The sequence below is a fragment of the Nannospalax galili genome, unplaced genomic scaffold, assembly GCF_000622305.1.
Source record: "Nannospalax galili isolate Female #2095 unplaced genomic scaffold, S.galili_v1.0 scaffold161, whole genome shotgun sequence".
Classification (NCBI taxonomy): domain Eukaryota; kingdom Metazoa; phylum Chordata; class Mammalia; order Rodentia; family Spalacidae; genus Nannospalax; species Nannospalax galili.
The window spans coordinates 2750487-2774891 of NW_008348586.1; the positions used below are offsets into that span (position 1 = coordinate 2750487).

The following is a 24405-nucleotide window of genomic DNA, read 5'->3' on the forward strand; positions in this document are numbered from 1 at the left end:
TTTATTGTGTATGAGTGTAACTCCTACATCTATGTAAGTGCACTCGTGTCGTGCAATGCACGTACTGCTGGAGTTACAATTGCTAGCAGCCAGCATGGGTGCTGGGAATTGAACCCCGGTTCTCTGCAGGGGCAGCCAGTGCTCTTAACCGCAGAGCCACCTCTCCAGGTTCTTATTCACTTTTCCTTTTTTTTTTTTTTCGGTCTTTTTGAGACAGAGTCTCCCTAAAGCCCCAGCTGGCCTGGAACTCACCAAGTAGATCAGGCTGGCCTTGTACTCACAGAGATCCGTCTGCCTCTGCCTTCCAAGTGCTGGGATTAAAGGCGTGCCCCACCACGCCCGGCCTTATTCAGTTTTCTTAACAAGCTGGGGATTGCTGTGGCTCCCATAGCTTTGGGGAGAGGGATGCTCTGCTACAAAGAAAGGAAGAAGGAAAGCTGAGGCTTATTATACACAGGCCTCTTAGGGGTAGCCTAAGAGCTGCTTTCACTCCAGGACCATCTGGAAAGGAGAGGGATATCTCCCTCGCCCTTCCGCAGGGTCCATCAATAAAGCAAGAGAAACCAAACTGGGAGGATTGAATGGGGGGTGGGGGCAGCTGGGTCCTGAGGAGAAAATGCAAAAGCCAGATGAGCAGGCGCCGGGTTCAAGGGCACCAGCGCCACCTCCTAGCGGTCGCCTGGGACGCATGGAAGCTGCGTGCTCAGCTCCGACCTTTCTTCTTGGCACCGCCTCGCTGCGCGGCCTTTGGAGCCGCGGGGCCATCCGGGCCGTCACCTCCGCTCTCTTGCTCGCGCACCACGCGCCGCGCCACGCGGTACTCGGGTTCACCCACGCGCGGCGCGGCCTGCAGCAGGAACTCGCCACGACGCTGGGTGACGCGCACATCGGTGCGTGGGTACGTGCCGTACACGCGCCGCAGCTCCCGGAGCAGGAAGTCGGGCAGCTGCAGCCGGGGCCCTAGCGTGCGTTCCACGCGGCCCCAGCGCAGCTCTGCCTGCATGCTGCTGCCCTCTGGCCATGGCGCCCAGCGGTTGGCCTCCGGCGCCAGCTGCAGCCGCCCGGGGGTGACCTGCGAACTGAAGGCCGCGGCGCGGGGCGGAGGGAAGGACCACCAGGGCGGCACGGTGGCCGGGGCTAGGGCCACGCCCGCGCCATAGAAGCAGTGGAATTCTCTTCCGGCCCCCCACTCTCCAGTGCTCAGGCTGGCTGAACGGCTGCAGAAGTTGTGGGTCTGGATGGGCGGCAGCAGTAGAGGGGCGGGCCAGATGCCATCCCTTCGCGGCAGGCAGACGAAAGAGTACATGGTCTGAACCGCAGGCTGAGGGCATTTTTACTCAAGCCTCATCGTGGTGGTGACCTGTGATGGAGGGGTGTGTGAATACATAATTCTTAATATCATCTGTCGCTGGGCTCTAGGGTCTGGTTTATGGTTAGAGTTTCTTAGGAGTGCCTCATGGCTTTGGGACGCTTTTCCTAAGTCAGGCGTTCAAGCTCCGCACCTCCTCACCTGTTGTTCTAGGGCTGGCACAAACCTTAGGCATCAAGGGCTGCGGGCTATAGGTCAGGTGGTAGTGTTTACTTAACATGCACAAAACCGTGGGTTCGATCCCCAGCACCTTATAAACCAGGTGTAGTGGCTCATCCCTGTAATCTTCAGCACTCCAGAGGCAGAGACAAGAAGATCCAAAGTTCAAAGCCCTCCTATGTTTGAGGCAGCCTAGGCTACAGAGAGACCCTGTCTCAAAACAAACCCTCAAGCATCCAGCTTTTTCCACTCCCTTAGCCCCTGGCATGTTCTTTCCAGTGACTAACTGTCCACTCACTTGCCTCTTTCAGCCTGGTGGGGTTAGTCGCCAGCCCTTGGGGGAATGGAGCGTCTCTCCACAGCTCTTCACAGTTGAGGTTTTGTTCCCTCCATGCCCTGTCTCAGCCACACCTCCTTGTTACCAGGCAAAGGGAAACACCTTGAGCTGGCTAGGAGCTGGCCAGTCTAAATCTAGGTGAGCCTAGAACATAGTGACTCCAAGCTACAGACAGTGGCTGAACTCTCAGGTGCACTCCCCAGAACATCATTAAACACTTCCCAACTCTTTCCAATCAAGTTAGCTCCTTATCACCAGACCCCAGACACTCAGCCCTTCCAGATAGGATGGGTTCTGTAAACTAATATTGGCGTGAAGCTCTTGCACATTTGGCAATGAGTCTGTTTGCATGTGAACATCCAGTGCCCTTTATATGAACCCTAGTATGGGTATACCCACTTTAGGGCTGGGGTTGTAGCTCAGTTGGTAGAGTGCTTGCCTTCCATGCACAAGGCCCTTGAGTTCCTTGAGGCTCTTGGTTTGATCCCTAGCATTGCACAAAACAGGGCAAGTGTGTAATCTCAGCACTCAGGAGGTGGAGGCAGGAGGATTAGAGGTTCAGTCAGAAGTTTATAGAGTGCTTGCTGTTCTTCCAGAGGGCCTAAGTTTGGTTCCCAGCCCAACTCACAACCATCTGTAAATCCAGGTATAGGGATTCTTTAATTTTTATTTTATGTGTATGAGTGTATTGCCTGCATGTGTGTAAGTGCAACGGTGTCATGCAGTGCTTATGGAAGTCAGAAGAGAATGTTGGAACCCCTGGAGCTGGAGTAACGGACAGTTTTTAGCAGCCATGTAGGTGTTGGGAATTGAACCCAGGTCCTCTACAAGAGCAGCCAGTGCTTCTAACTGCTGACCCATCTCTCCAGCCCCCAGCTCCTAGGGATTCTGATGCCCTCCTCTGGCCTCCAAGGACACACATACATGGTACACACACACAAATAAGTCTTTAATATCCTCACTTTACAATGCAAGAAACTATAGATACACAATGGACTGGAGATTGGGCTTAGTGGTAGGGTGTCTAGCATGTGCTAGGTCCTGGGTTTAATCCCCAATACTAGAGAAGAGAATTACTATCTCCCAGCTTCCAGGTTGCCATGCTGACACACTATTGTATAGATTCAAGCAGCATCACCAGCAGCTCACACAGGTTCATGGTATCCTTCAGAGCCCAGTCTGACATGCTCTGGGAACAGCTCCCACACTCACCCTGGTAGGGTCATATTAGGCTTGACTGAGCTGCTAATTCCAATTTTAAATTGTGCTAGTGACCTAGCTAGGACAGCTGCAGAGTCAGGCTCTAGTTAAAGAAGAGAGCTCTAGCTAGGGTATCATTTGGAATCTACCTAACAACCTCTACCTCAAGCTCCAGGAGAGAGCCTTACCCTTTAATGTCTGGTCCCAGGACATGGTAGCCTCTGCTGTGGAGGACATAATAAAATATAGTCCACAGGTATTTGTCATCTCATTCTTGGGAACCTGGGAATATGTTATGTTACATGGCAAGGGGAAATTAGGCGGTGGATGGTGTTAAGGTTGTTAATTAGCATAACTTAAAATAGTATCCTGGATTATATGGTGGATTCAGGGTAATCACAGGGACTTCAAACGTGGAAGGGAGAGGTCAGAGCCATTTTGACGCCATCCAGGGAAAGACTTGACCAGCCATTGCTGGTTTTGTACAGGGAGAGGGTTCTCCAGATGCTGGGAAGGGTGAGACAATGGATTCAACCACAGGAGCCTACAGAGGGAAACACAGTCCTGCCAACACCTTCATTTTAGCTAGTGGGACCGATTTCACACTCTATCCTCCAGAAGTGTAAGATAGTAAGTTGTTTTAAGCCTTTGTATTTTTCGAAGTTCCAGTAGGATACCTCTTGACTCCTATTTATGTAACTTTGCTCCTCTCCTAAAATACCAACACTTAACCAGGTGTGGTGGCACATGCCTTTAGTCCCAGCACTTGGGAGGCAGAGGCAGGCAGATCTCTGAGTTCAAGGCCAGCCTGGTCTACACAGTGAGTTCCAGGACAGCTGGAGCTACAGGGAGACCCTGTCTCAAAAAGACAAAAAAAAAAAAAAAAAAAAAAAAAAAAAACCAAACCCAAAACCCAACACCTGAGGAATGTCCAAGGTTATATCCATGGGTTGACTTCACCCCCAGCTTGGAAATAAGTGAAAGGCCTCATAGACAGGTCAGTTTTCCACCTGTTCCTGCTTCCTGTGGGGATCCAGTCTCAGTTGGGGAGTGGGATACATGTTAGACCAAACCCAAACTGAGTGCATAACACAAACTCAGTAAACAAGGCTGCCACAGCTCAATGTACATAATAGACTAGCAGCTCCCAACAGAAGGTAAAGAATCCACATTTAATATTGGTCCCTACATGCTTGCTGGAGACCTTTACTGGCCTGGGAAATTTTCAGTCAAAATGAGGGAAATAGAGATCAAACTGAGTCTCCCAGTATTTATGCACCCTGATTCTAGTAATAGCCCCCTATTTTTGTAATCTCACTGTATTCTCAATAAAATGATTCTCGGGGAGGTGACTGTTCCATCCTTAAGTTTTGGACGATTTAGGAGTAAGGCAATTGGCACTGCCATCCATCTGGCCAGAGTAATTAGTTTGGACTAGCCAAGTGGGCCACTGGCAAGTCAAACTCAGGACTTTGTTCTTTTTTTTAAAAAAGAAAATTTTATAGGCCAGGCATCATGGGGCAGGCCTTTAATCCTGGCACTCAGGAGGCAGAGGCAGGTGGATCTGAGTTCAAGGCCAGCCTGGTCTACTTTGTGAGTTCCAGGTCAGCTGGGGCTACAGGGAGACCTTGTCTGAAAAAGACCAAAACCCCAATTTTATTTATTCTTATTTTATGTATATGAGTGTATTACCTGCATGTAGGTAGGTGCACCCATGTTGTGCAATGTCTATGGGGTAAGAAGAGGGCGTCATGGCTCCTGGAACTGGAGATTGTTAGCCACCATGTGGGTGCTGGGAATTGAACCCAGGTCTTCTGCAAGAGCAGCCAGTGCTCAGCTTAACTGCTGAGCCATTTCTCTAGCCCCAGGATTTTCTTATTTTTTCTAGTAGAAACACTTTCTTTCCCCCAGGACAGAACTCTGACAGAATTGCAGTCTGGATGGGGTGAAGGCTTCACTGAATGCGGAGACAAGAAAAAAATGGAGCCAAGAGTCAGAAAGAAATTACATTTTGGGGCACTGGAGAGATGGCTCAGCAGTTAAGAGTACTGACTGCTCTTGCAGAGGCCCCAGGTTTGGTTCCCAGCAACCACGTCATGGCTAACAACCATCCGTAACTCCAGTTCCAGGGGATCCGATGCCTTCTTTTGACTTCCATGGGTATTGCATGACATGGGTGCACATACATACATGCAGACAATACATTCATAAAATAAAAAAATAATTTTTAAAAATGGCATTTTGATGATAGTGTTTGATGGCCTTTGCAGTTACCTAGAACAATAAATTTCTTCTTAAGCTGGTTTGAGTGTTTGTTTTTCCTATCAGTGATACACACTTGTGTGTCCCCCACCCACACCCCCAGCATCTTACAAAACACTTGAAAATAAAGCAACCTTGTAGTTTTTGATCAGGGAACCTCTCAGATTAGAACGAGTTCTCAGAGCGCAGAATGTGCTGGAGCCTAGGACATAGGCAGAGAGAATTTTAAGGATACCGTGTATCTTTTGTCTCGGGGACTGAAGGAGTTAAGCTGGCCATTTGGCCTCCAGATATACCTTACATTCCCCACCCAGTTGCTTCAGCTTGGCAACCAAGAAGAGAAATTAGAGAAAATCACACAGCACCACCCTAGTGCTGACATAAAATAGCAACTGATTGCCTTGTCTACAAAATCAGAAGTCTGAGGAGCCTCCGCAGTGTAACCATGGAGCATTAAATGCAACATGAAGGGCCCAAGGTCTTTTCTGCTGGGTCACTTCCAGAACTGGTTTTGTGTCAGCCCTCCCCATCCCACTGTTTCTCCACTGGATTCTCAAGGATGGTTAAAAGAAAGACTCAGGGTTTACTTTGAAATGGAAGTATACACTGGCCAGGAGTAAAGGATGGAAAGAAATGGCAAGGCAAAGGGGAAATTGCTTTAGTAAATTTACAAAAAGCTGATGCTGAATTTTGGCCCTCCAGTTGCATAGCCAGGAAAGCATCACTGAAGATGAGGAGTGGGAACGGGAGAGAAATGATACCTTCTAGTCAGGAGGGCATTCTGGAGCAGGAGGTGTTTTAGCAATTGCTTAAGTCTAGGAGAGAGAAATGGGCTGACTTATGCATGATGATTGAGCTGGGCATGATTGCAGCTATCTTGAGTTAGAACTATCATGATTGTCCTACCTAGAGGAATCCTAGTCAGTTTTTCCTGAATAGTTTCCCGACAAAGCAGACACAGACACAAATGATTAGAATGGTATGTGGAACTTTGCAATCAGGTCCTGGTGTCAGGAATGTGCTGTACTCCGATGCCAGCTAAAGATAAGCCAGAGACATTCTGACTAGGATGAAGGTACTCTTGTCCTCACCAATATACTGCCCCTCCTGACCAAATTGCAGGGGGTCCAATGGTCTTAGTACCCCCCACCCCCATGTCAGTAAGTACTGGAACAGATTTCACTCTGTGCAATCTTGGATCTCTCTGCTTCTCTTTCTTCTATCTCCAGGTACCTGTGCTCCTTGGGGCAAGTCCTCATATACTGGGATGGGGTTATTCCAAAACAGGGTGACAGAGAAGGTGAGAATAGGGTCTGAAGGGTAGAGATTGGGGAAAGGAGGGAGGTGAGACAGGCTGGTAGATTATGGGTGCTGGGACAGTGTTTGTGGGGTCCCTGAGGGTTCTCCAGGACTGGTTGAACAGGCTTCTGTGGGACTATTTGCTGTGGGTGAGCCCTTTGCTATGTTGTCACAAAGAAAGGACAGTGTTCGTTTCAGGAAAACTGGCAGCAACAAAAAGGTGTAAGAGTCTCAGTCTCTTTCTTTCTCCCCCTACCTCCCCCTCCCTGCTTAAGGAAGAGTCTTATGTAACCCCTGGAACCTCACTATGTAGCCAAAGATGACCTTCGACTCCTGATCTTAATGCCTTTGACTCCTAAGCACTATGATTACAGGTGTGTACCACCATGCCCAGTTTATCCTGTGCTGGAGATGAACCAAGGCATCATGGGTAGTAGGTAAATACTTTGTCAAACATTCTCAGCCCCCTGCTTTTTACTTTTTCTCATTGGATGCCCACAAAATCTCTGTAAACCATGAAAGAGATTAACAAAAAGGAGTCTGTCATACTTTGTTCTTCATTACTGTGACAAAATACTCTGACCACTACCAACTTGGGGAGGAAAGGGTTTATTTAGCTTACATATCCCAGGTCACAGTTCATCCGGGAGCCCAAGGTAGGACAAGGCAGGAACCTGGAGGCAGGAGCTGGAGCACAGGCCATGGAGGAACGCTGTTTACTGGCTTGCTCCCCTGGCCCCTGCTCAGCCTGTTTTCTCATATAACACAGGCCCATCTGCCCAGGGGTGGCACCACTCACAGTGGGCTGGGCCCTCCCACATCACTCATCAAGAAGATGCCCCTCAGACATGGCCACAGGCCAGTCTAATAGAGGCAATTCCCCAACTGAGGTGCCCTCAACCCAGGTGTGTCAAGTTGACACTAAAGCTAGCCAACACAGAGTCTAAGACAAAAATTGTGTTTCTTGCCCTATATATCAGGGTAGAGAAGCTGAGCAGGACTGTAGTGTGTCCAGTTTGAGTGCTTAGAAACTTTCCTAGGCTTACAGACCAGTTCAGAGAAGTCCTCCAGAGACTAGACTGAGCCATACAAACTTGACTTTAAGGGCCTTGGCAAGGGCAGAAGAGGAAAGACTCCATTGGGACTCAGGAGTGGTAAAGTCCAGCTTGGCTGGGCATCTGCTTGTTGTGTAAAAGTCATTGGACCTCTCTGAAGTTTGGGGTTTTTTTCACCTGTAAATGGGAATAACAGCATCTACTTCCTAGGTTTGAACAGGAACATGTACATGGAACAGTGCATTAATTATGCAAAATTCATAGTAGGGGGCTCAGTTCTCCTTATATTTTAGTACTTTGTGTGTCTATGGTACTGAGAATTGAACCCAGGGCCTCATACATGCTGGGCAAGTGCTCTACAGCTGAGCTATACCCAGCCCTCTTTTTTTTTTTTTTTTTTTTTTTTTTTTTTTTTTTTTTGGTCTTTTTGAGACAGGGTCTCCCTGTAGGCCCAGCTGTCCTGGAACTCACTATGTAGACCAGGCTGGCCTTGAACTCACAGAGATCCGCCTGTACCACCGGGTATGACTACTTCTTCCTCCTCCTAGTACTACTATTATTATTTTTAGTAGTAGTAGTAGCAGTAGTAGTAGTAGTAGTAGTAGTAGTAGTAGTATGAGGTTGGGCTGCACGGCTGAGTTGATGGACCAGTGCCTCGTCTCACCTCCCCTGTCCTGGGCTCCTGGGATCTGATTCTCCATGCTCACAGCTCAACTTGACTTTTCTGCTCTTCCGTGGCCCACAATCCAGCGTTAGGGGATCCCGGGTCATGTTGCTGCCACTTTCATATCTGCCTCAGCTGAGGGCAGTGCTGAGGCGTCATCCTCAGTATTATCCAAGGAACAGAGACGTGGAAAGAGAAGGTCCCGAAAAGAAACTTGAGTTGAAATAACAGTAAGCCTTCGTGGAAGTGAAAAGAGATAAGTCGGTCAGGAATCCAGGCAACCTGTTTGCTCCTGTCCCTTTTCTTTTGCAAGGGGCGAGAGCCCACGACAAACATGGCAGCGGCAGCCTCAGATACGGTCACCTGCTGGAGCCACGATCAGGAGAGCCGCAGAGCCAATCGCTGGGCGGGGGCGGAGGGAGAGACTGGAGGAGCCAGGGCTACTTGCGCGCAGGCGCACTGGCTTGCACCTGGCTCCCGGCAGCCGTGGAATTAAGCATCGCCTGCCAGGATTGCGGTGAGCTGCTGACCGCTGGCCCCTGCGCGTGGGCAGGTGGCGGCCGGACTGACACAAACCACAAGCCCGAGTGGGGCGGGGATGCTTTCCGGTGTGGGGATCCTAGGAACTGTTTGCGGGGGTCCTTGAGACGATCAGGTTGTGAGTTGGGAGATTCTGGGGTCAGGAGGGATTGAATTCAAGGAGCAATGGTAGAAACCTTGCAGAAGAGCTCTGTGGGGATAGGGACAGGGGGATGCAGCGTTCAGGTTGCTCCCTGGTCTTCGCGGATGCAGTGGGTCAGGCCGGGATCCCTCATTCACCTCCTGGCCTTTTAATCCTGGTGGCATAGTAGAACCACTTGGAAAGCTTAAAAAACATGATGCTGGGCATCACCTCCAGAGATCCCGATTTTAGTAGTCTGGATGAGGCCTGAGCCTCGGTATTTGCACATAGCTAGCTCTTGTTGATTTAAATTTGCAAAGCAGATGGAAAGCTCTACACGTTTCTGCGCAGCAACTGAGTAAAAAAGCTAGTGGGTTGATTCCCAGTTCCTCAGGGGCTTGGAAGGGGCCCCCAATTCTGAGGATGAAACTGCTGACACTCCAGTGCGACCACAGTATCCCGTGAAGGAGGGAGAAAGTCCCTCTCCTAAAGAGGTGAAAGCCCTATTTCCAGCCTGAGGAGGAGGTGAACCTGTTAGCATTTGATAAGAGAGCAGGAATCTTCCAACAGCTCCCCTAGGGCTGGACCTTGGGAATAATGTCAGATGCCTGGTTCCCGACAACGTTTAGACTTGAAGATCCAGTGTTCCTAACACCAAAAGTTTAGTGGCTTTTCCACTTTTAACTACAATCTTTAGTTCTGAAGGGAATGAGAAACAACACCAATCCTGATAACTCTTCATTCCAGACCCTGCCTGCCATTTTTGCTTTCCTTTCCAATTCCATCAACAACCCCTACCTGCACACAACAAAGGTGGTTTCTGAAGTCAGGAGGTTGCTGTTATTTGCATTTATTTCCTGTTCTTTATCTCTCATGAACTGAGAGAGAGTGAAAGGGGGGTGTTGCAAGACATGGGAGTGTGCCTTCTAAACAGATAGCATGCTTCTGTCGTCTCCTGTCCTCTCTTTGTGTTCTCATCCTGATAGAATCTTGTTTGAAGATTGCAAAACTCCTTTCTACTTCCCTGAGCCAACTTCAGCCTATATTGTTAGCCTGGTGCTGTGAAAATGTTACTCTTTGCTATTATCAACATCTGACTCTGACAGCTAATCTGCACCCCCAGTGTAGGCTCTTGGAATTTTTCTATAGCTTCTTTTCTAGGGCTGAGACACCCATATTGGTCTTTTAGGGACAATGCACCTAGCAGGAAAACTTGATTGAGTGAACCTAGGAAGACAGTGACACTGGCCTGGGCCTTAGATAAGCAGGACTTAGTGAAATTGTGGAAGGGGATGTATGGTGAACTTAGAAATGCTGAGATTTTTAGTCAAAACCAATTTTGAATTTTGGCCAGTGGGCATGGTAATACCAACTCTTGGCTGGCTGTGGGACTTAAATGCAAAAGGAACAGAAAGTGTCATAGAAGACTCTCGATAAACAATAGCTATTATTGGGTTTCCTGGGTAAAAGTGTCATATGGGTGCTGGGAACTGAACCTAGGTCTTCTGCAAGGACTTCAGAGCTGTGTGACTCTGGGTCAGTTATTTAACCTTCAGAGCCTTGGTTTCTTCTATAAAATGTGGATGGCAGTAGTAAGGATTCATGATGGTGGAGGTAGAAGCTAGGCCTGTCCTAAATCTAAATGCCTAAGAGCCAGCACATCTGACTCTATCCAGGGTATATTGGATAGAAGGCACCACATGAATGAAAATAGAGTTGACTTTTTAAAAAAAATTTGGGGGATGGCACATGAGAAGGACTCGGATGTTGCAGGCAGCGAGGGATATCCATATTGGATACTGTAATGACAACTTTAGTCAGCCTACTGTGGGAGCATACACTTGTAGGTGCCAGCACTGGGGAAGTTGAGGCAGGAGGATTGTCACAATTTCCAGTCCAGCCAAAGCTACATAAAGAGGTCTTGTTTCAAAAAACAAACAAAAAGACTTTAGTTGTATATTTCTCAGAGGGGTCCCTAACTGATTTTGTTTTTTTGAGATAGGGTCTCCCTGTAGCCCCTAGCTGACCTGGAGCTTGCTGTGTAGGCCAGGCTGACCTTGAACTCACAGAGATCTGCTTGCCTCTGCCTCCCCAGTACTGGGATTAAAGGTGTATGCCACAATGCCTGGCCCAAAATGATTATTTTTATCTTTTTTTTTTAAAAGATTTTTAAAATTTATTTTTATTTTATGTGTATGAGAGTTATGCTTATATGTAAGTGCACCCATGTTGTGCAGTGCCCAAGGAGTACAGAAGAGGGTTTGGATCCCCTGGAACTGGAGTTACACACAGTTGTGAGCTGCCATATAGGTGCTGAGAACTGAACCTAGGTTCTCTGCAAGAACAACCAGTGCTCTTAATCGCTGAGTCATCACTCTAGCCCCCTAACTGATAAAAAAAAAAAATTCTTTTTGAAGGGCTTGAGTGATGGCTCAGCAAGTAAGAGCACTGGCTGTTCTTATAGAGGACCTGGGTTCAGTTTCCAGGTGTCTCATAACCATGCATAACTCTATAACTCCAGGGGATCTGATGCCCTCTCTGACCTCCATAGGCATTGTATCCATGTGATACACTTGCATGCAGGCAAAACACTCATACACATAAAATTAAATAAAAATTAAAATGAAAAAAAAATGTTTTGAGTCAAGGTCTTACTATTTAGCTCTGGCTGGCTTGGAATTCACTCTGTAGACCAGGCTGGCCTCAGATTCACAGAGACTGGCTTGCTTCTGCCTCTCAGGTGCTAGGATTAAAAATTTGTACCACCACACCTGAGTTGATTTTATTTTATTGTTTTTTTTTTATTTTTTTATTTTTTTATTTTTTTTTGTCTTTTTGAAGCAGGGTCTCCCTGTAGCCCCAGCTGTCTTGGAACTCACTATGTAGACCAGGCTGGCCTTGAACTCCAGAGATCTGCCTGCCTCTGCCTCCCAAGTGGTGGGATTACAGATGTGTGCCACCACACCTGGCTTATTATTTTTTGTGTGTGTATGTATGTATCTGTATGTGTTAGGGTGCACCTCTGGAAGTCAGATGTTTGTGGGCATATTTTTTTTGTTGTTGGGTTTTTTTTGGTCTTTTTTTTTTTTTTTTTTTTTCTTTTTTTTTTTTTTTTTTTTCTCTTTCTTTCTTTTTCAGAGCTGAGGACCAAACCCAGGGCCTTGTGCTTGCTAGGCAAGCACTCTACCACTGAGCTAAAGCCCCAATCCCGCATCTTCTACTTTTTAAAATATTTATTATTTTTTATTTTATGTGTATGCATGTACTGCCTGCATGTAGGTAAGTGCACCCATGTCATGCAATGCCCGAGGAGGACAGAAGAGGCCATTGGAGCTTCTGGAACTGGAGTTACAGATAGTTGTTAGCTGCCATGTGGGTGCTAGGATTTGAACCTGGGTCTTCTGTAAGAACAGCCAGTGTTCTTAACTGCTAAGCCATCTCTCCAGCCCAGGCATCTTCTACTTTTACTGAGTTCCATGGATCTAAACAATCTCAGATCGTTAGGGTTAGGCAGTGAGCACTTTTACCTTGGAAACCTAATAATAGCTATTGTTTATCCAGAGTCTTCTGTGGTGCTTTCTGTTCCTTTTGCATTTAAGCCCCACAGCCAGCTAGGAGTTGGTATTACCATCCCCACTAGCCAAGGGAGAGAGAGTAGCTGGCCCAAGGCCACCAAGTGGAACTATTCCCTGGACAGGTACCCTCCAGCTCTTATGCAAGGTGAGATTGGTTGCAGGTTACTGCCTACAGGTTACAGGATATGCAGTTTATGCAACTAGGCTGCTGTGAGCTTTGTGCTGTTTCCTGGGAGAGGTGGGGCCTCAGTTCTTCTGTGGGGTGGGTTGAGGGTGGGGAGACCAGTGGGGGAAGGCTGTTTGCTGCTGGAGGAGCAGAATCTGGAGGAGGAAAAACACTGGCTGAAGAGCACTACTACACCCTCCTCCAGCTGCCTCTCCAGGGCCACCTCACCTGTTCAATAACTTTGCCTCCAGCAGAGGACTGTGATGGGAGTATCTCTGGTGTGTGTTCCTGCTCTTTGCAGGCCTCTTCTTTTGCCTCCCTCCTGTGCCTGTCTTTTTCTCTAATTCCTTTGGGGTCATGAATACCAGGATAGTCCCCTGCTCTCACTTGATCTTTAAGAAAAAGCTAGACTTGGGAGGCAGAAGCACGTGGATCTCTGTGAGTTTCAGGCCTGCCTGGTCTATATAGTTCTAGGCCAGTCAGGGCTACATAGTGAGACCCTGTCTCAAAGAAGAAAGAAAGAAAGAAGAGAGAAAGGGGGGAGAGAGAGAGAGAGCGAGAGAGAGCGAGCGCGAGAGAGAGAGAGATAAACTAGTTTTCTAGCATCTTCCTTGTGCCTGCTATGGTACTCTGGGTTTCCTGGGTATTGGTTTGATGTTTGTTGTGTTCCTATGAAGACAGCCCATATTTCCTCATTTTGCAGGTGAAGAAATCAAAGCTCTGTAGGAGTAAATGACCTGAGGTACAACTGTAGGAAGAAGCAGTTGGGATTTGAACCCATGTCTTTCAAATGGCAAAAGTCATGCCCTCTCTATTTCACCACTCTTTGAGGTCTTCTACCCTTGCCTCAGCAAGGAAGTCAGCTGGTAGAGGCTGATGATCTTGTGTGTGTGTGTGTGTATGGCTATTCACCTTTTCCAGTGTGATAAGGGCAAGTCATAGAGTTAGGAGTGGCATTTGACAAAGGCTATGGAGTTGAACAGAGGGGTTCTGAGAGTGGTGAGGTAACAGTGACCTGAATTATGGATAGTAATGGAGGTATACCTCTTGCTTTGTGGCCCCAAAGCCCCTGAGTGGCATCTTGTTTAATCCTCACTCATTCCCATGTGGTATCTGTGGGACCTCCGCTTTGCAGCAGCTCAGAGATTGCCAGTAGCCACTGTCTCTCAAGTTTTGGCACTCACCACACTTTCTGTGCTCAGGGCTGCAGAGTATTTCTTTTTTTATGTTTTCTTTTTTACATTTATCTGTTTGGGTGTATGTGTGTTTGTGCACGTGTGCTTGTAGAGGTCAGAGGACAACAGTTCTGAACTTCAGTTATGTGGGTCTGAGGATTGAACTGAGGTCATCAGCTTGATGGCAAGTGCTTTTCCCTGCTGGGCCATTTCACTGGCCCTAGTTTGTTAAGGTTTTTTTTTTTTTTTTTTTTTTGAGACAGTGCCTCCCTGTAGCCCTAGCTGGTCTGGAACTCACTATCTATACCAGGTTGGCTTCTATCTCAGAGAGCTCCACCTGCCTCTGCCTCCCAAGTACATGTATTAAAGGCATGCCACCACACCTGGCTGGTTTGTTATTTTATCTTATTTTTTGGATTGGAAAAATGGCTCAGCAGTTAAGAGTACTAGCTGCTCTTGCAGAGGACCTGGGTTCAGTTCCCAACTGTCTGTAACTCCAGTTCCAGGGGATACAATGCCCTCTTCTGGACTCCTTGGGCACCACACACATGTGGTGCATATAAATACATGCAGGAAAAGACTCATACACATAAATAAATCTTTTTTTTTTTTTTTGGTCTTTTTGAGACAGGGTCTCCCTGTATCCCCAGCTGTCCTGGAACTCACTGTGTAGATCAGGCTGGCCTTGAACTCACAGAGATCCGCCTGCATCTGCCTCCCGAGTGCTGGGATTAATGGCCTGCACCACCATGCCCGGCACATAAATAAATCTTTAAAAACAATTTTTTAAAATTTAAATTATGTGTATGTTCATGTGTCCATATATGAATAGGTACTGGTGGAGGTAAGAGGCATCAGATCTGGAGCTGGAGTTACAGCAGTTGTGAGCTGTCAGTGGTGGGTGCTGGGAACTGAACTCAGGTTCTCTACAAGAACAGTAATAGTCTTCTTAATTGCTGAAGCATCTCTCCAGTCCCTTGTTTATTTTTTTTGAGACAAGGTCACATGTAACCTAGGCTGGCCTCAAAATCACTATGTAATTAAGGATGACCTTGACGTTTTGATTGTCTAGCTTCCACCTCCTGAGTGCTGGGATTATAGATTTATACTATTATAACAGGTTTATGGTGCTAGGGATCAAACCCAGGGCTTCAGGCAAACTAGGCAAGTGCTCGATCACTGAACTACATCCCCAGGCTTCTTTTTACTTTTTTAAAAAATATTTTTATTATTTTTATTTTATGTGTATGAGTGTATTTCCTGCATGTATGTGAGTTTACCCGTGTTGTGCAACGCCACAGAGGTCAGAAGAGGGCTTCAGATTCCCCTGGAACTGAAGTTAAGGAAGGTTTGTAGCCTCCATGTGGGTGCTGGGAATTGAACCCTGGTCCTCTGCAAGAGCAGTCAGTTCCCTTAACCACTGAGCCATCTCTCCAGCCCCTCTTTTTACTTTCTCATCTCAGTAAATTGCTTAGGCTGGCCATGAATGGTCAATCCTCCCACCTTAGCCTCCTATGAGCATCCATGGTTACAGGCTTGCACCACTAGGTACAATGGAGTAGGAAAATGTTCTTGTTGCTGTGATGGTTTTTAAGCATGGGGGATGTAGGTGGGAACTGTCCTTTCCATGGGAGGAACCAGTAAGAACAAAGGCCTAGTCAGAGCAGGCTGAGTCATGGGGCCCAGGCAGGCCCTTGGAGGCACTGCTCTTTCTCTTGGACTAGGGCAGAGGGATACAGGATTTGCCTTGTAGGGGAAAAATGTGTGCAACCCTGAGTCATGCAAGCTTGAGATGAGGGTCACAGGCTGTCTGAGACTCTCCCTCAGTGAATTCAAATCTGTTGCTCTTTTGTTGGGTGACATTGACCAAGTTCTTCAGCATTTCTAAATTTAGGATTGTTCTAAAAGATCATAATAGTGCTATTAACTTCATGGGGATTTTATTAGATGTTAACTATACCACTACCAACATCCATTTATTGAGCTTTTCTTCTTTTTCCCCTCCCTCTGTCCCTCTCTCCTCTCTCTCTCTCTTTCATGACAAAGTTTCATCATATAACCAAGGCTTGCCTGGAGCTCACTATGTAACCCAGGCTGACCTTGAATTAGTGATCCTCCTCTTTCAGCCTTACCAGTGCTGGGATTACAAGTGTGTGTCATCACAGCTGGTTTATTGAGCACTTTCTGTGAGATACCTCATTTAATCTTTATGTTCTTTTCCAGAGTAGGTGTAACCATTCCCTTTTACCTTTTTCAGAAAAAGAAACTAAGACTTGGGCTAACTCTCCCCAGGTGGTCCTATAAGTGTATTGTGTGCCTAAGCCCAAAGTTACCATGTCTAGACCATTAAGGTTGTACAATGTGCATGTAAGAAGATACTAAACATGCAGCTCAAGCACATGGCCTGGTCCAATACTTGGCTGCCCACCTTTTCTTCCCATGGGCTTTCTCAGTTTCCTTGAGTAACTCTAGAATAGTAGCATCTAGCTTGGATTGCTTCCACTGTACTTCAGTGGTGATTCCCTAGTTTTGTTTTACATGCAAATTTCTTCCAAAGTGCTGGCGCACACCTTTAATCCCAGCACTCGGGAGGCAGAGGCAGGTGAATCTCTGTGAGTTCAAGGCCAGCCTGGTCTACATAATGAGTTCCAGGACAGCTGGGGCTACAGGGAGATCCTGTCTCAAAAAAGACAAAAAGTTTCAGGTTTTTTTTTTTTGTTTGTTTGTTTGTTTTTCAGTGTCAGGGACTAAACCCAGAAGTATGCTACCACTGAGGTACAGTCCCCAGCTTGGAAATGAGTTATTTTATTTTTTTAAAGAATTAATATTTGTTGGGTGTGGTGGCACATGCCTTTAATCCCAGCACTTGGGAGGCAGAGGCAGACGGATCTCTGTGAGTTTGAGGCCAGCCTGGTCTACATAGCGAGCTCCAGGCCAAGCCAACTGGAGCTACAGGGAGACCCTGTCTCAAAAAAAAAAAAGATATATTTTCCATGCTTGCCTGGTGCCTGCAGAGACCAGAAGAGGGCTATGAGGGTTATGAGTTACCATGTGGGTACTAGGAACTGAACATGGGCCCTCTGCAAGAGGAGCAAGTGCCCTTAACCACCAAGCCATCTCTCTAGCCCTATTCTATTTTAATTTATAGAAACGAGTTACTAAAGGACTGAGATAATTGGACTGAGCAGGGCTAACTCTGACCCTTATTGCTAACTGGCTCCTTCTTCTCTAGGGACAGCAATGGCCAGACTGCCCATGGCTATGAGCCCTCAATGCTCCTGGGGCTGAGGCTCAGCCAACAGCCATGGGGCTGAACTGGCCCCAAGTCTGGTTGTTGGGCCTGCCCACAGCCATGGTCTATGGTTCCTTGGCTCTCTTCACCTCCATCCTGCACAATGTGTTCCTGCTCTACTATGTGGATACCTTTGTCTCTGTGTACAAGATCAACAAAGTGTCCTTCTGGGTTGGAGAGGTAGGCTAAGCATGGGGCAGCCAGGTGGGGTAGGAGACTACAGCATGCATGGATGGCCAGGCAGACAGAAGGTGCTGGGTCCTGCCCAGTCAGGCACTTGGGACAGGCTGTGTTGTCCACCAAGACTTGGTCAAAAAGCTGGTGGGGGCTTTGGTGACTCCTCAGGGGATAACAGCAACTCTTCTGGCCACTATCTTAGATATTTACTGTCTGTATATTCATATACAATGTAATTCAAGCACCTATATGCATTAATCAGCTGAATACACTTACCAGCTACCCTGGGTGACTGAGGTTTGATGGGTGTACCACCCAGGACAGTGGCTTTAGCAGAGGAACTTCCATTAGCCAGGTGTGAGGGTGCACGCCTTTAATCCCAGTACTCTGGAGGCAGAGGCAGGTGGATCTCTGTGAGTTTGAGGCCGGCCTGGTCTCCATATTGAATCCAGGCTGGCTGTGGCTACAGGGAGACCCTGTCTCAAAAAGACCAAAAAAAAAGAGGAAGTTTTATGAACAATGAGCCAGGAAGCACCAGCCATCTTCAAGGATGGTGTGTAGACTAGGGGAGGGAGCTCAGTATAGCCCACCTGCCCATCGCCCTCTACCTGCAGACGGTGTTTCTCCTCTGGAACAGTTTCAACGACCCCCTCTTCGGCTGGCTCAGTGACCGCCATTTCCTCAGCTCCCAGCAACGGTGTGTGTCTTGGGGATGGTGCATCAATACTCTAGTCCCACCCTGCTGTTCCCCAGGACTGGAGGACCTCTCCTCATCTTTGGGGTGGAGAAAGTAAGGGATGCCAGTTGTGGTATAGGACACAGTCCTACTCCCTTCCCAGGGCCCTTCCTTGCCTACCAGGGGTAGAGATCAACCCCAGGTTGGCTTGGGTGGCTACTAAAGTTCTGTACTACAAATTCCTTATGTTGCTTCTGGTAGATTCCCTTACCCCTCTCTGCTTGGGCTCATCACTCCTAACCCTAATCCCACTGCCCTTTGACTATCAGCCCTGATGGACTGGTGATAGGAAGATGGGGGCTCAAGAGAGGGTGCACTCACTGGTGAGCTGTGCTTAAGTCTCAAGTTGGAGGCTAGAGACTTCGGGCTTATCCAGGTGTGAATCCTCACCTTGGCTTCCATCCCTTCTCCTGGGCCTGGGTAGGGGAACTAGGGCCTGCTTAGGCCAATAAATTACCTCTCAACACCTTCCTCTCCCTGACAGGTCAGGTGCTGGGCTCTCCTCCAGAGCTGTGGTGCTGACCCGGGTGCGGGCTCTGGGCTGGCATGGGCCACTGCTGGCACTGTCATTCCTGGCATTCTGGGTACCCTGGGCCCCAGCTGGCTTGCAGTTCTTGCTGTGCCTGTGTCTTTATGATGGCTTCCTGACACTTGTGGACCTACACCATCATGCCTTGCTGGCCGATCTGGCTCTCTCAGCCCATGACCGCACCCACCTCAACTTCTACTGCTCCCTCTTCAGTGCAGCTGGATCCCTATCTGTCTTTGCCTCCTATGTCTTCTGGAACAAGGAGGACTTTTCCTCTTTCCGTGCCTTCTGTGTGGCATTGGCTGCTGGATCTGGGCTGGGCTTTCTAGGGGCCACGCAATTGCTGAGGCGACGGGTTGAGACAACCAGAAGGGACCGGGGCTACCCAGCCCTGGTCATGGATGGTGGGTAAGTGGTCAGTCCTGGCTCTCCTCAGGCTCTGAGCATGACTTTAATACTTGGTCTCTTGACCCACTTAGGCCTAACCCTAGAAGTCTTCTACCCTGTTCTGCCCCACAGCCTTGGTGAAGAGGAGCCACTGGTAGGTGCTGAGGAGGCAGGGAGTGTCACCCTGGGCCAGTACCTCCAGCAGCTGGCACGCCACCAAAACTTCCTGTGGTTTGTGGGCATGGACCTGGTGCAGGTACTGGGAGCCATCCCTTCTCCCCTCTCTCAAGGGTATTTCAAGAGCTGGGTGTTCAAGAAGGCTGCCTAAGATTTGATGGCAGAAGCCAACATTAGGAAGTTAGACCTCAGTTCTAATACTTTCTGTACTCTGTACTCCCTCTACCGCTCCACCTGCCCTGTGGTGCTGAGGGTTGAACCCAGGGCCTTGTATACTGCTAGGTCATTACACTACCACTGAGCTACACTTCTGGCTCTCCCTTGTGTCATCTTATGCATTTTTTACTTCTGAGAATGACCTTGTCTTCATCTATAAAGTGAGGACTGAAATAGATACCCCTTACGAGGATTCTGTGACAATCTTTTTACTTTTATTTTTTTTAATTAATTTTTTGTCTTTTTGAGACAGGGTCTCCCTGTAGCCCCAGCTGTTCTGGAGCTCACTATGTAGACCAGGCTGGCCTCAAACCCACAAAGATCTGCCTGCCTCTGCCTCCCCAGTGCTGGGATTAAAGGCATGCGCCACCACACCCGGCTATTTTTTATTTTTTAATTTTGGCCTTTTTGAGGCAGGGTCTCCCTGTAGTCCCAGCTGTCCTGGAACTCATTATGTAGACCAGGCTGGCCTTGAACTCACAAAGGTCTGCCTGCCTCTGCCTCCTAAGTGCTGGGATTAAATGTGTGCACCACCACACTTGGCTGGCTTTCTTTCCTTTCTTTTTCTTTGTCTCTTTCTCTTTTTTTTTAATTTTTAAAAATATTTTTATCTATTATTTTTATTTTATGTGCATGAGTGTATTGCCTGCATGTATGTGAGCTGGTGTTGTGAAATGCTCACAGAGGTCAGAAGAGGGCATTGGATCACCCTGGGACTGGAGTTACAAATGAATGTTAGCTGCCATGTAGGTGCAAAGAGCAGTCAGTGCTCTTAACTTCTAAGCCATCTCTCCAGCCCCTCTTTCTCTTTCTTTACTTCTTTCTCTTTCTTTCTTTCTTTCTTTGCCTATGAAGTCTAATTTGTGTTCCCCAAATACTCTTGGGTGTGGGTCCATTTCCTGGGGCCTGGTCAACCTACCCATCACATCCTTAAAGAAGATGATTTCCCCTCTTCCAGCAACTGTCAATTGCCAATAGTTCCTCAACTAGGGCTGTGGCTTCTTGCCCACCTCCAGCTTCCATGCTGAGGTTTTGTCTGGCCAGGGCTTGTGCAGCTCTTGTGCATGCTATGTGAAAATCTTCTTAAAACACCAGATGTTACACCTAAAACATAGGTAGCCAAACTTAAAAATAAACTTTTTATGTCATGAAACTTGTTTTACTACTTTCAATTAAAAAAACTTGTTTCAATGGCTGTTTTACCATGTCTTCTAACTTTTAGTAAAATTAGATAGGCAATGAGGAATGTTGATTTAGGTTTGTTCTGGCATGTCAGGGCCAGAGGGACAGAGGCCAGGGCTCTGTCCTCTTGCTGCTCTGAGAATCAGGGCTGCTGTCCCCTTGGCCTGTGGCTCTGTTGGGGCCCCTCTTCAGTGTTCTGTCTTGCAGGTGTTTCACTGCCACTTCAACAGCAATTTCTTCCCCCTTTTCCTGGAGCACCTGTTGTCAGACCACCTCTCCCTCTCCACTGGCTCCTTCCTGTTGGGTAAGTGGGTCCTCAGGCAGGAAGGTTGCACCACCTACTCCTGTTTTCCTGTGGTGGAGGCTTAGTGACCCTCACATCCTCTTGGTGCTGGTGCCACCCAGAGGCCATGTGATGCAGTGCAGTGGCTGGTGTGTAGTGAGCTGAAGTTTCATAGCTGGGGTGTGCTCATTCATTTGCTGAGTGAACTTGGGTGGGATTTTTGTTTTTGTTTTTTTGAGAAAGGGTCTCCCTGTAGCCCCAACTGGTTTGGAACTTGCTATGTAAACCAGGCTGGCCTCTGCCTTCTGAGTGCTGGGATTTGCTGAGCCACTCTCATTTGTAAAGTAAGGATAATAATAATAATAGTATAATTGGTACACCATATCTGTGCATTCCATATACATGGACTCAACCAAACACAAATCAAAAGTATTAGGAAAAAAAATTGTGCCTGCATTAAACATGTATAGTATTTAAAAAAAACATTTATTTACTGTGTGTAGTGGGATGTGGATGCATAAGCGCAACAGTGAGTGTGTGGAGGTCAAAGGACAACGTGAGCCCTGGGATTGACCTTAGGTTGTTAGGCTTAGTGGCAAGCATCTTTGCCCACTGAGCCATCTTGCCTTTTCCCCCCTTCTTGTCATTGTCTCCTAAATAATGCAGTATAATTACTTACATTAGCACTTACATGGAATTGGGTATTATGAGTAATCCAGAAGATTTAGGCCAGGCATGGTAGTGCACGCCTTTAATCCCAGTACTTGGGAGGCAGAGGCAGGTGGATCTCTGTGAGTTTGAGGCTAGCCTCATTTACATAGTGAATTCCAGGCCAGCCAGGGCTACATAGTAAGACCCTGTCAAGAAAGAAAGAAAGAAAGAGAGAAAGAGAGAAAGAGAGAGAGAAAAAGAAAAAGAAAGAAAGAAAGAAAGAAAAGAAAGAAAGAAAGAAAGAAAGAAAGAAAGAAAGAAAGAAGAAAGAAAGAAAGAAAGAAAGAAAGAAAGAAAGAAAGAAAGAAAGAAAGAAAGAAAAGAAACCCCAAAATGATCAGTAGGCTAGGCATAGTGGCACACACCTATAATTGCAGCACTCTGGAGACTAAGTGGAAGGACTGTCGAAAGTTTGATGCTATCCTGGGGCTCAAAACAACAAAAACAAACAACAACAAGAAGAAACAACCCCCAAGACCTAACAACAAATGAGGGCGGGGGAAGCATATGAGAGTGCTTCCTAGCATGGATGAAATTGCTGGGCTAGATCACCAGCACCATATAAACAGGGCATGATGGTACACACCTGTAATCGAAGTACTCAGGAGGTGTGGGCAGGTGGATCAGGAGTTCTAGGCCATCTTGGACTAGATGACACTGTCTCAAAAAAATAAAAATAAAAATAATATTATATGGGAGTATTACATATATCCTCTCCAGTCATTATGCCATTTTATATACAGTGCTTGAACATCTATAGATTTTTGCTATCCCTGAGGGGTACTGGAACCAATCCCCCCAAGAGATTATGGTACTTTGAAGGGCTTGTGAAGATTAACATGCTCTCTTAGCACAGAGCACAGGGCATTGTTGGTGTACAAGTAATGCAAGTTGTGCCAGGCATGGTGGTGCACACTTTTAATCCCAGCACTTGGGAGAGGCAGAGGCAGGTGGATCTCTGTGAGTTTGAGGTCAGCCAGTTCTCCATAGTGACATAGTGAGTTCCAGGCAGCTGGGGATACAGAGAGAGCCTGTCTCAAAAAGACCAAAAAAAAAAAAAGAAAGAAAAAAAAATTACAACTAATACAAATTGTGATTCTAATCGTTGCCAATCACTGTTGAGGCTGTGGCTTTGCTTCTGAAGAGGTGGGACCCTCTTCCCTCCCCAGGCATCTCCTATGTTGCTCCTCATCTCAACAACCTCTACTTCCTGTCCCTGTGTCGGCACTGGGGCGTCTACGCAGTGGTGCGGGGGCTCTTCCTGCTCAAGCTAGGCCTTAGCCTGCTCATGCTGTTGGCTGGTCCGGACCACCCTGGCCTGCTTTGCTTCTTCATTGCAAGGTATGCCCTGCCCACCCTTGACCCCACACCTCTGTCCTAACCTCCCTCACTCTCACTTCTCTTTCTACTGGCAGCAATCGTGTCTTCACTGAGGGTACTTGTAAGCTGCTGACCCTGGTGGTCACTGACCTGGTAGATGAGGACCTGGTTCTGAACCACCGAAAACAGGCAGCTTCAGCACTTCTCTTTGGCATGGTTGCCCTGGTGACTAAACCAGGCCAGACCTTTGCCCCATTGCTTGGTACCTGGCTGCTCTGCTTCTACACAGGTGAGGTTTAGGGGATATAGGCACCAGCTGGTAAGCCTGGCTCTGGGTCTAGTGAGGGAATCACTAGTCGGCTGTGAGCTAGGACAGGGCTGCCTTGGGCTGATAACCTTTGTTGTCTTTTTCCCACGTGAGTAGAGGAACTAGGTCTCACATTCCTCCATTTTTTTCCCTCTAAATTCGTGTTCATTCAACACATCAGCATAGACTCTGTGGGGTGTGCTCTAGGTTCTAGGGAGGTGACAGTGGTCAGACAGAAGAGGTCTTTGCTTATAGTCAAGGAGAGGGGTGGGATTGACATTTGTCAGCAAACCAAAGAAAATATGTGGTAGTTGAGTGTTGTGCTAAAATAGGTGAGGAAAGCTAAGGATATAGCTCAGTGATAGGGTTTGCCTAGCATGGATGAGGCCATTGGTTTGATCTCTGGTACAGCAAACAACAAACAAAAAATGGAGATGTGAGAAGCTTGGTTCCTCTAAGGTGACCCTCAGGGTGTGGTCTGAATGCCAAGGGTTTTGTCTGGTTTCAGGGAATCATCGGCAGAGGGAACAGTGAATGCCATGACCCCGTTTTTTTTTTAGATGAGGCTGGAAAAGTGAGGAGGGCTTTGTAGATCAGGTTAGCATCTGAATTGGACTTTTTACTGCCCCCAAAAGCTGTTTGGAGCATTACAGGGAATGCTGGAAAATGACATGGTCTGATTGAGGTTCTGAAAAAGTTCATTCTGGCTGCCCTGTGGATGACAGATTGAATTTAGAGAGGTCAGTGTGTGTGTGGGGGGGGGGGTAGATACTAAGGAGATAGTGGCAGAGGTATGGGAGCTTTGACTAAGGTGGTGGTAGATGGGATACATTTTAGAATTGAAGGAATGACAGTTAACTGATAGAGGGAGGCTTGGAGAATGGGCTGGGGGCAGATATTAAGAGATATGATTAAGAGATATGGCTGGAGGACTAGAGAGATGGCTTAGAGGTTAAGAGCCATGTACTGCTCTTCTGGAAGACCAGAGTTCAGTTACCAGCAACTATTTCAAATGGCTTATAACTACCTGTACTCTAGCTCCTGGGGGATCCTATGCCTCTGGTTTCCTCAGACACCTTCACTCATGTGCACATGCTCACAAACACACACATATGCACAGTATCTATCTATCTATCTATCTATCTATCTATCTATCTATCTATCTA

The 24405-nt window shown here is 47.4% G+C and overlaps 2 protein-coding genes across 6 annotated transcripts in view; one reads left to right on the top strand and one right to left on the bottom strand.

The window, feature by feature from the left end:
• Positions 1-271: 271 nt before the first annotated feature.
• LOC108491427 lies at positions 272-8686 on the bottom strand. Its single transcript, XM_017801220.2, has 2 exons — positions 8346-8686; positions 272-1360 (listed from the first exon to the last, which is right to left on the bottom strand). The coding sequence occupies exon 2, from the start codon at positions 1304-1306 to the stop codon at positions 704-706; it is 603 nt and encodes a 200-aa protein (XP_017656709.1). The 5' UTR covers positions 1307-1360; positions 8346-8686; the 3' UTR covers positions 272-703.
• A 73-nt stretch (positions 8687-8759) lies between these two features.
• The window catches only part of Mfsd13a (major facilitator superfamily domain containing 13A), an 18424-nt gene continuing 2778 nt past the window's right edge, over positions 8760-24405 (top strand). For 3 of the 5 annotated variants that reach the window (XM_029569662.1, XM_008845653.2, XM_029569663.1), the window contains exons 1-8: positions 8800-8862; positions 17155-17394; positions 18006-18088; positions 18612-19064; positions 19176-19299; positions 20826-20922; positions 22782-22953; positions 23028-23221. In XM_029569662.1, the coding sequence (XP_029425522.1) occupies positions 17227-17394; positions 18006-18088; positions 18612-19064; positions 19176-19299; positions 20826-20922; positions 22782-22953; positions 23028-23221 (1291 nt within the window). In that variant the 5' untranslated portion in view covers positions 8800-8862; positions 17155-17226. Of the gene's footprint in view, positions 8863-17154; positions 17395-18005; positions 18089-18611; positions 19065-19175; positions 19300-20825; positions 20923-22781; positions 22954-23027; positions 23222-24405 lie in introns of all 5 variants that reach the window. The other 2 variants (XM_008845654.3, XM_029569664.1) reach the window with 2 other exon arrangements.

Excerpts from the sequence above, each read along its gene's own strand:
- LOC108491427 (XM_017801220.2), bottom strand. The coding sequence starts at position 1,306 with ATGTACTCTTTCGTCTGCCTGCCGCGAAGGGATGGCATCTGGCCCGCC.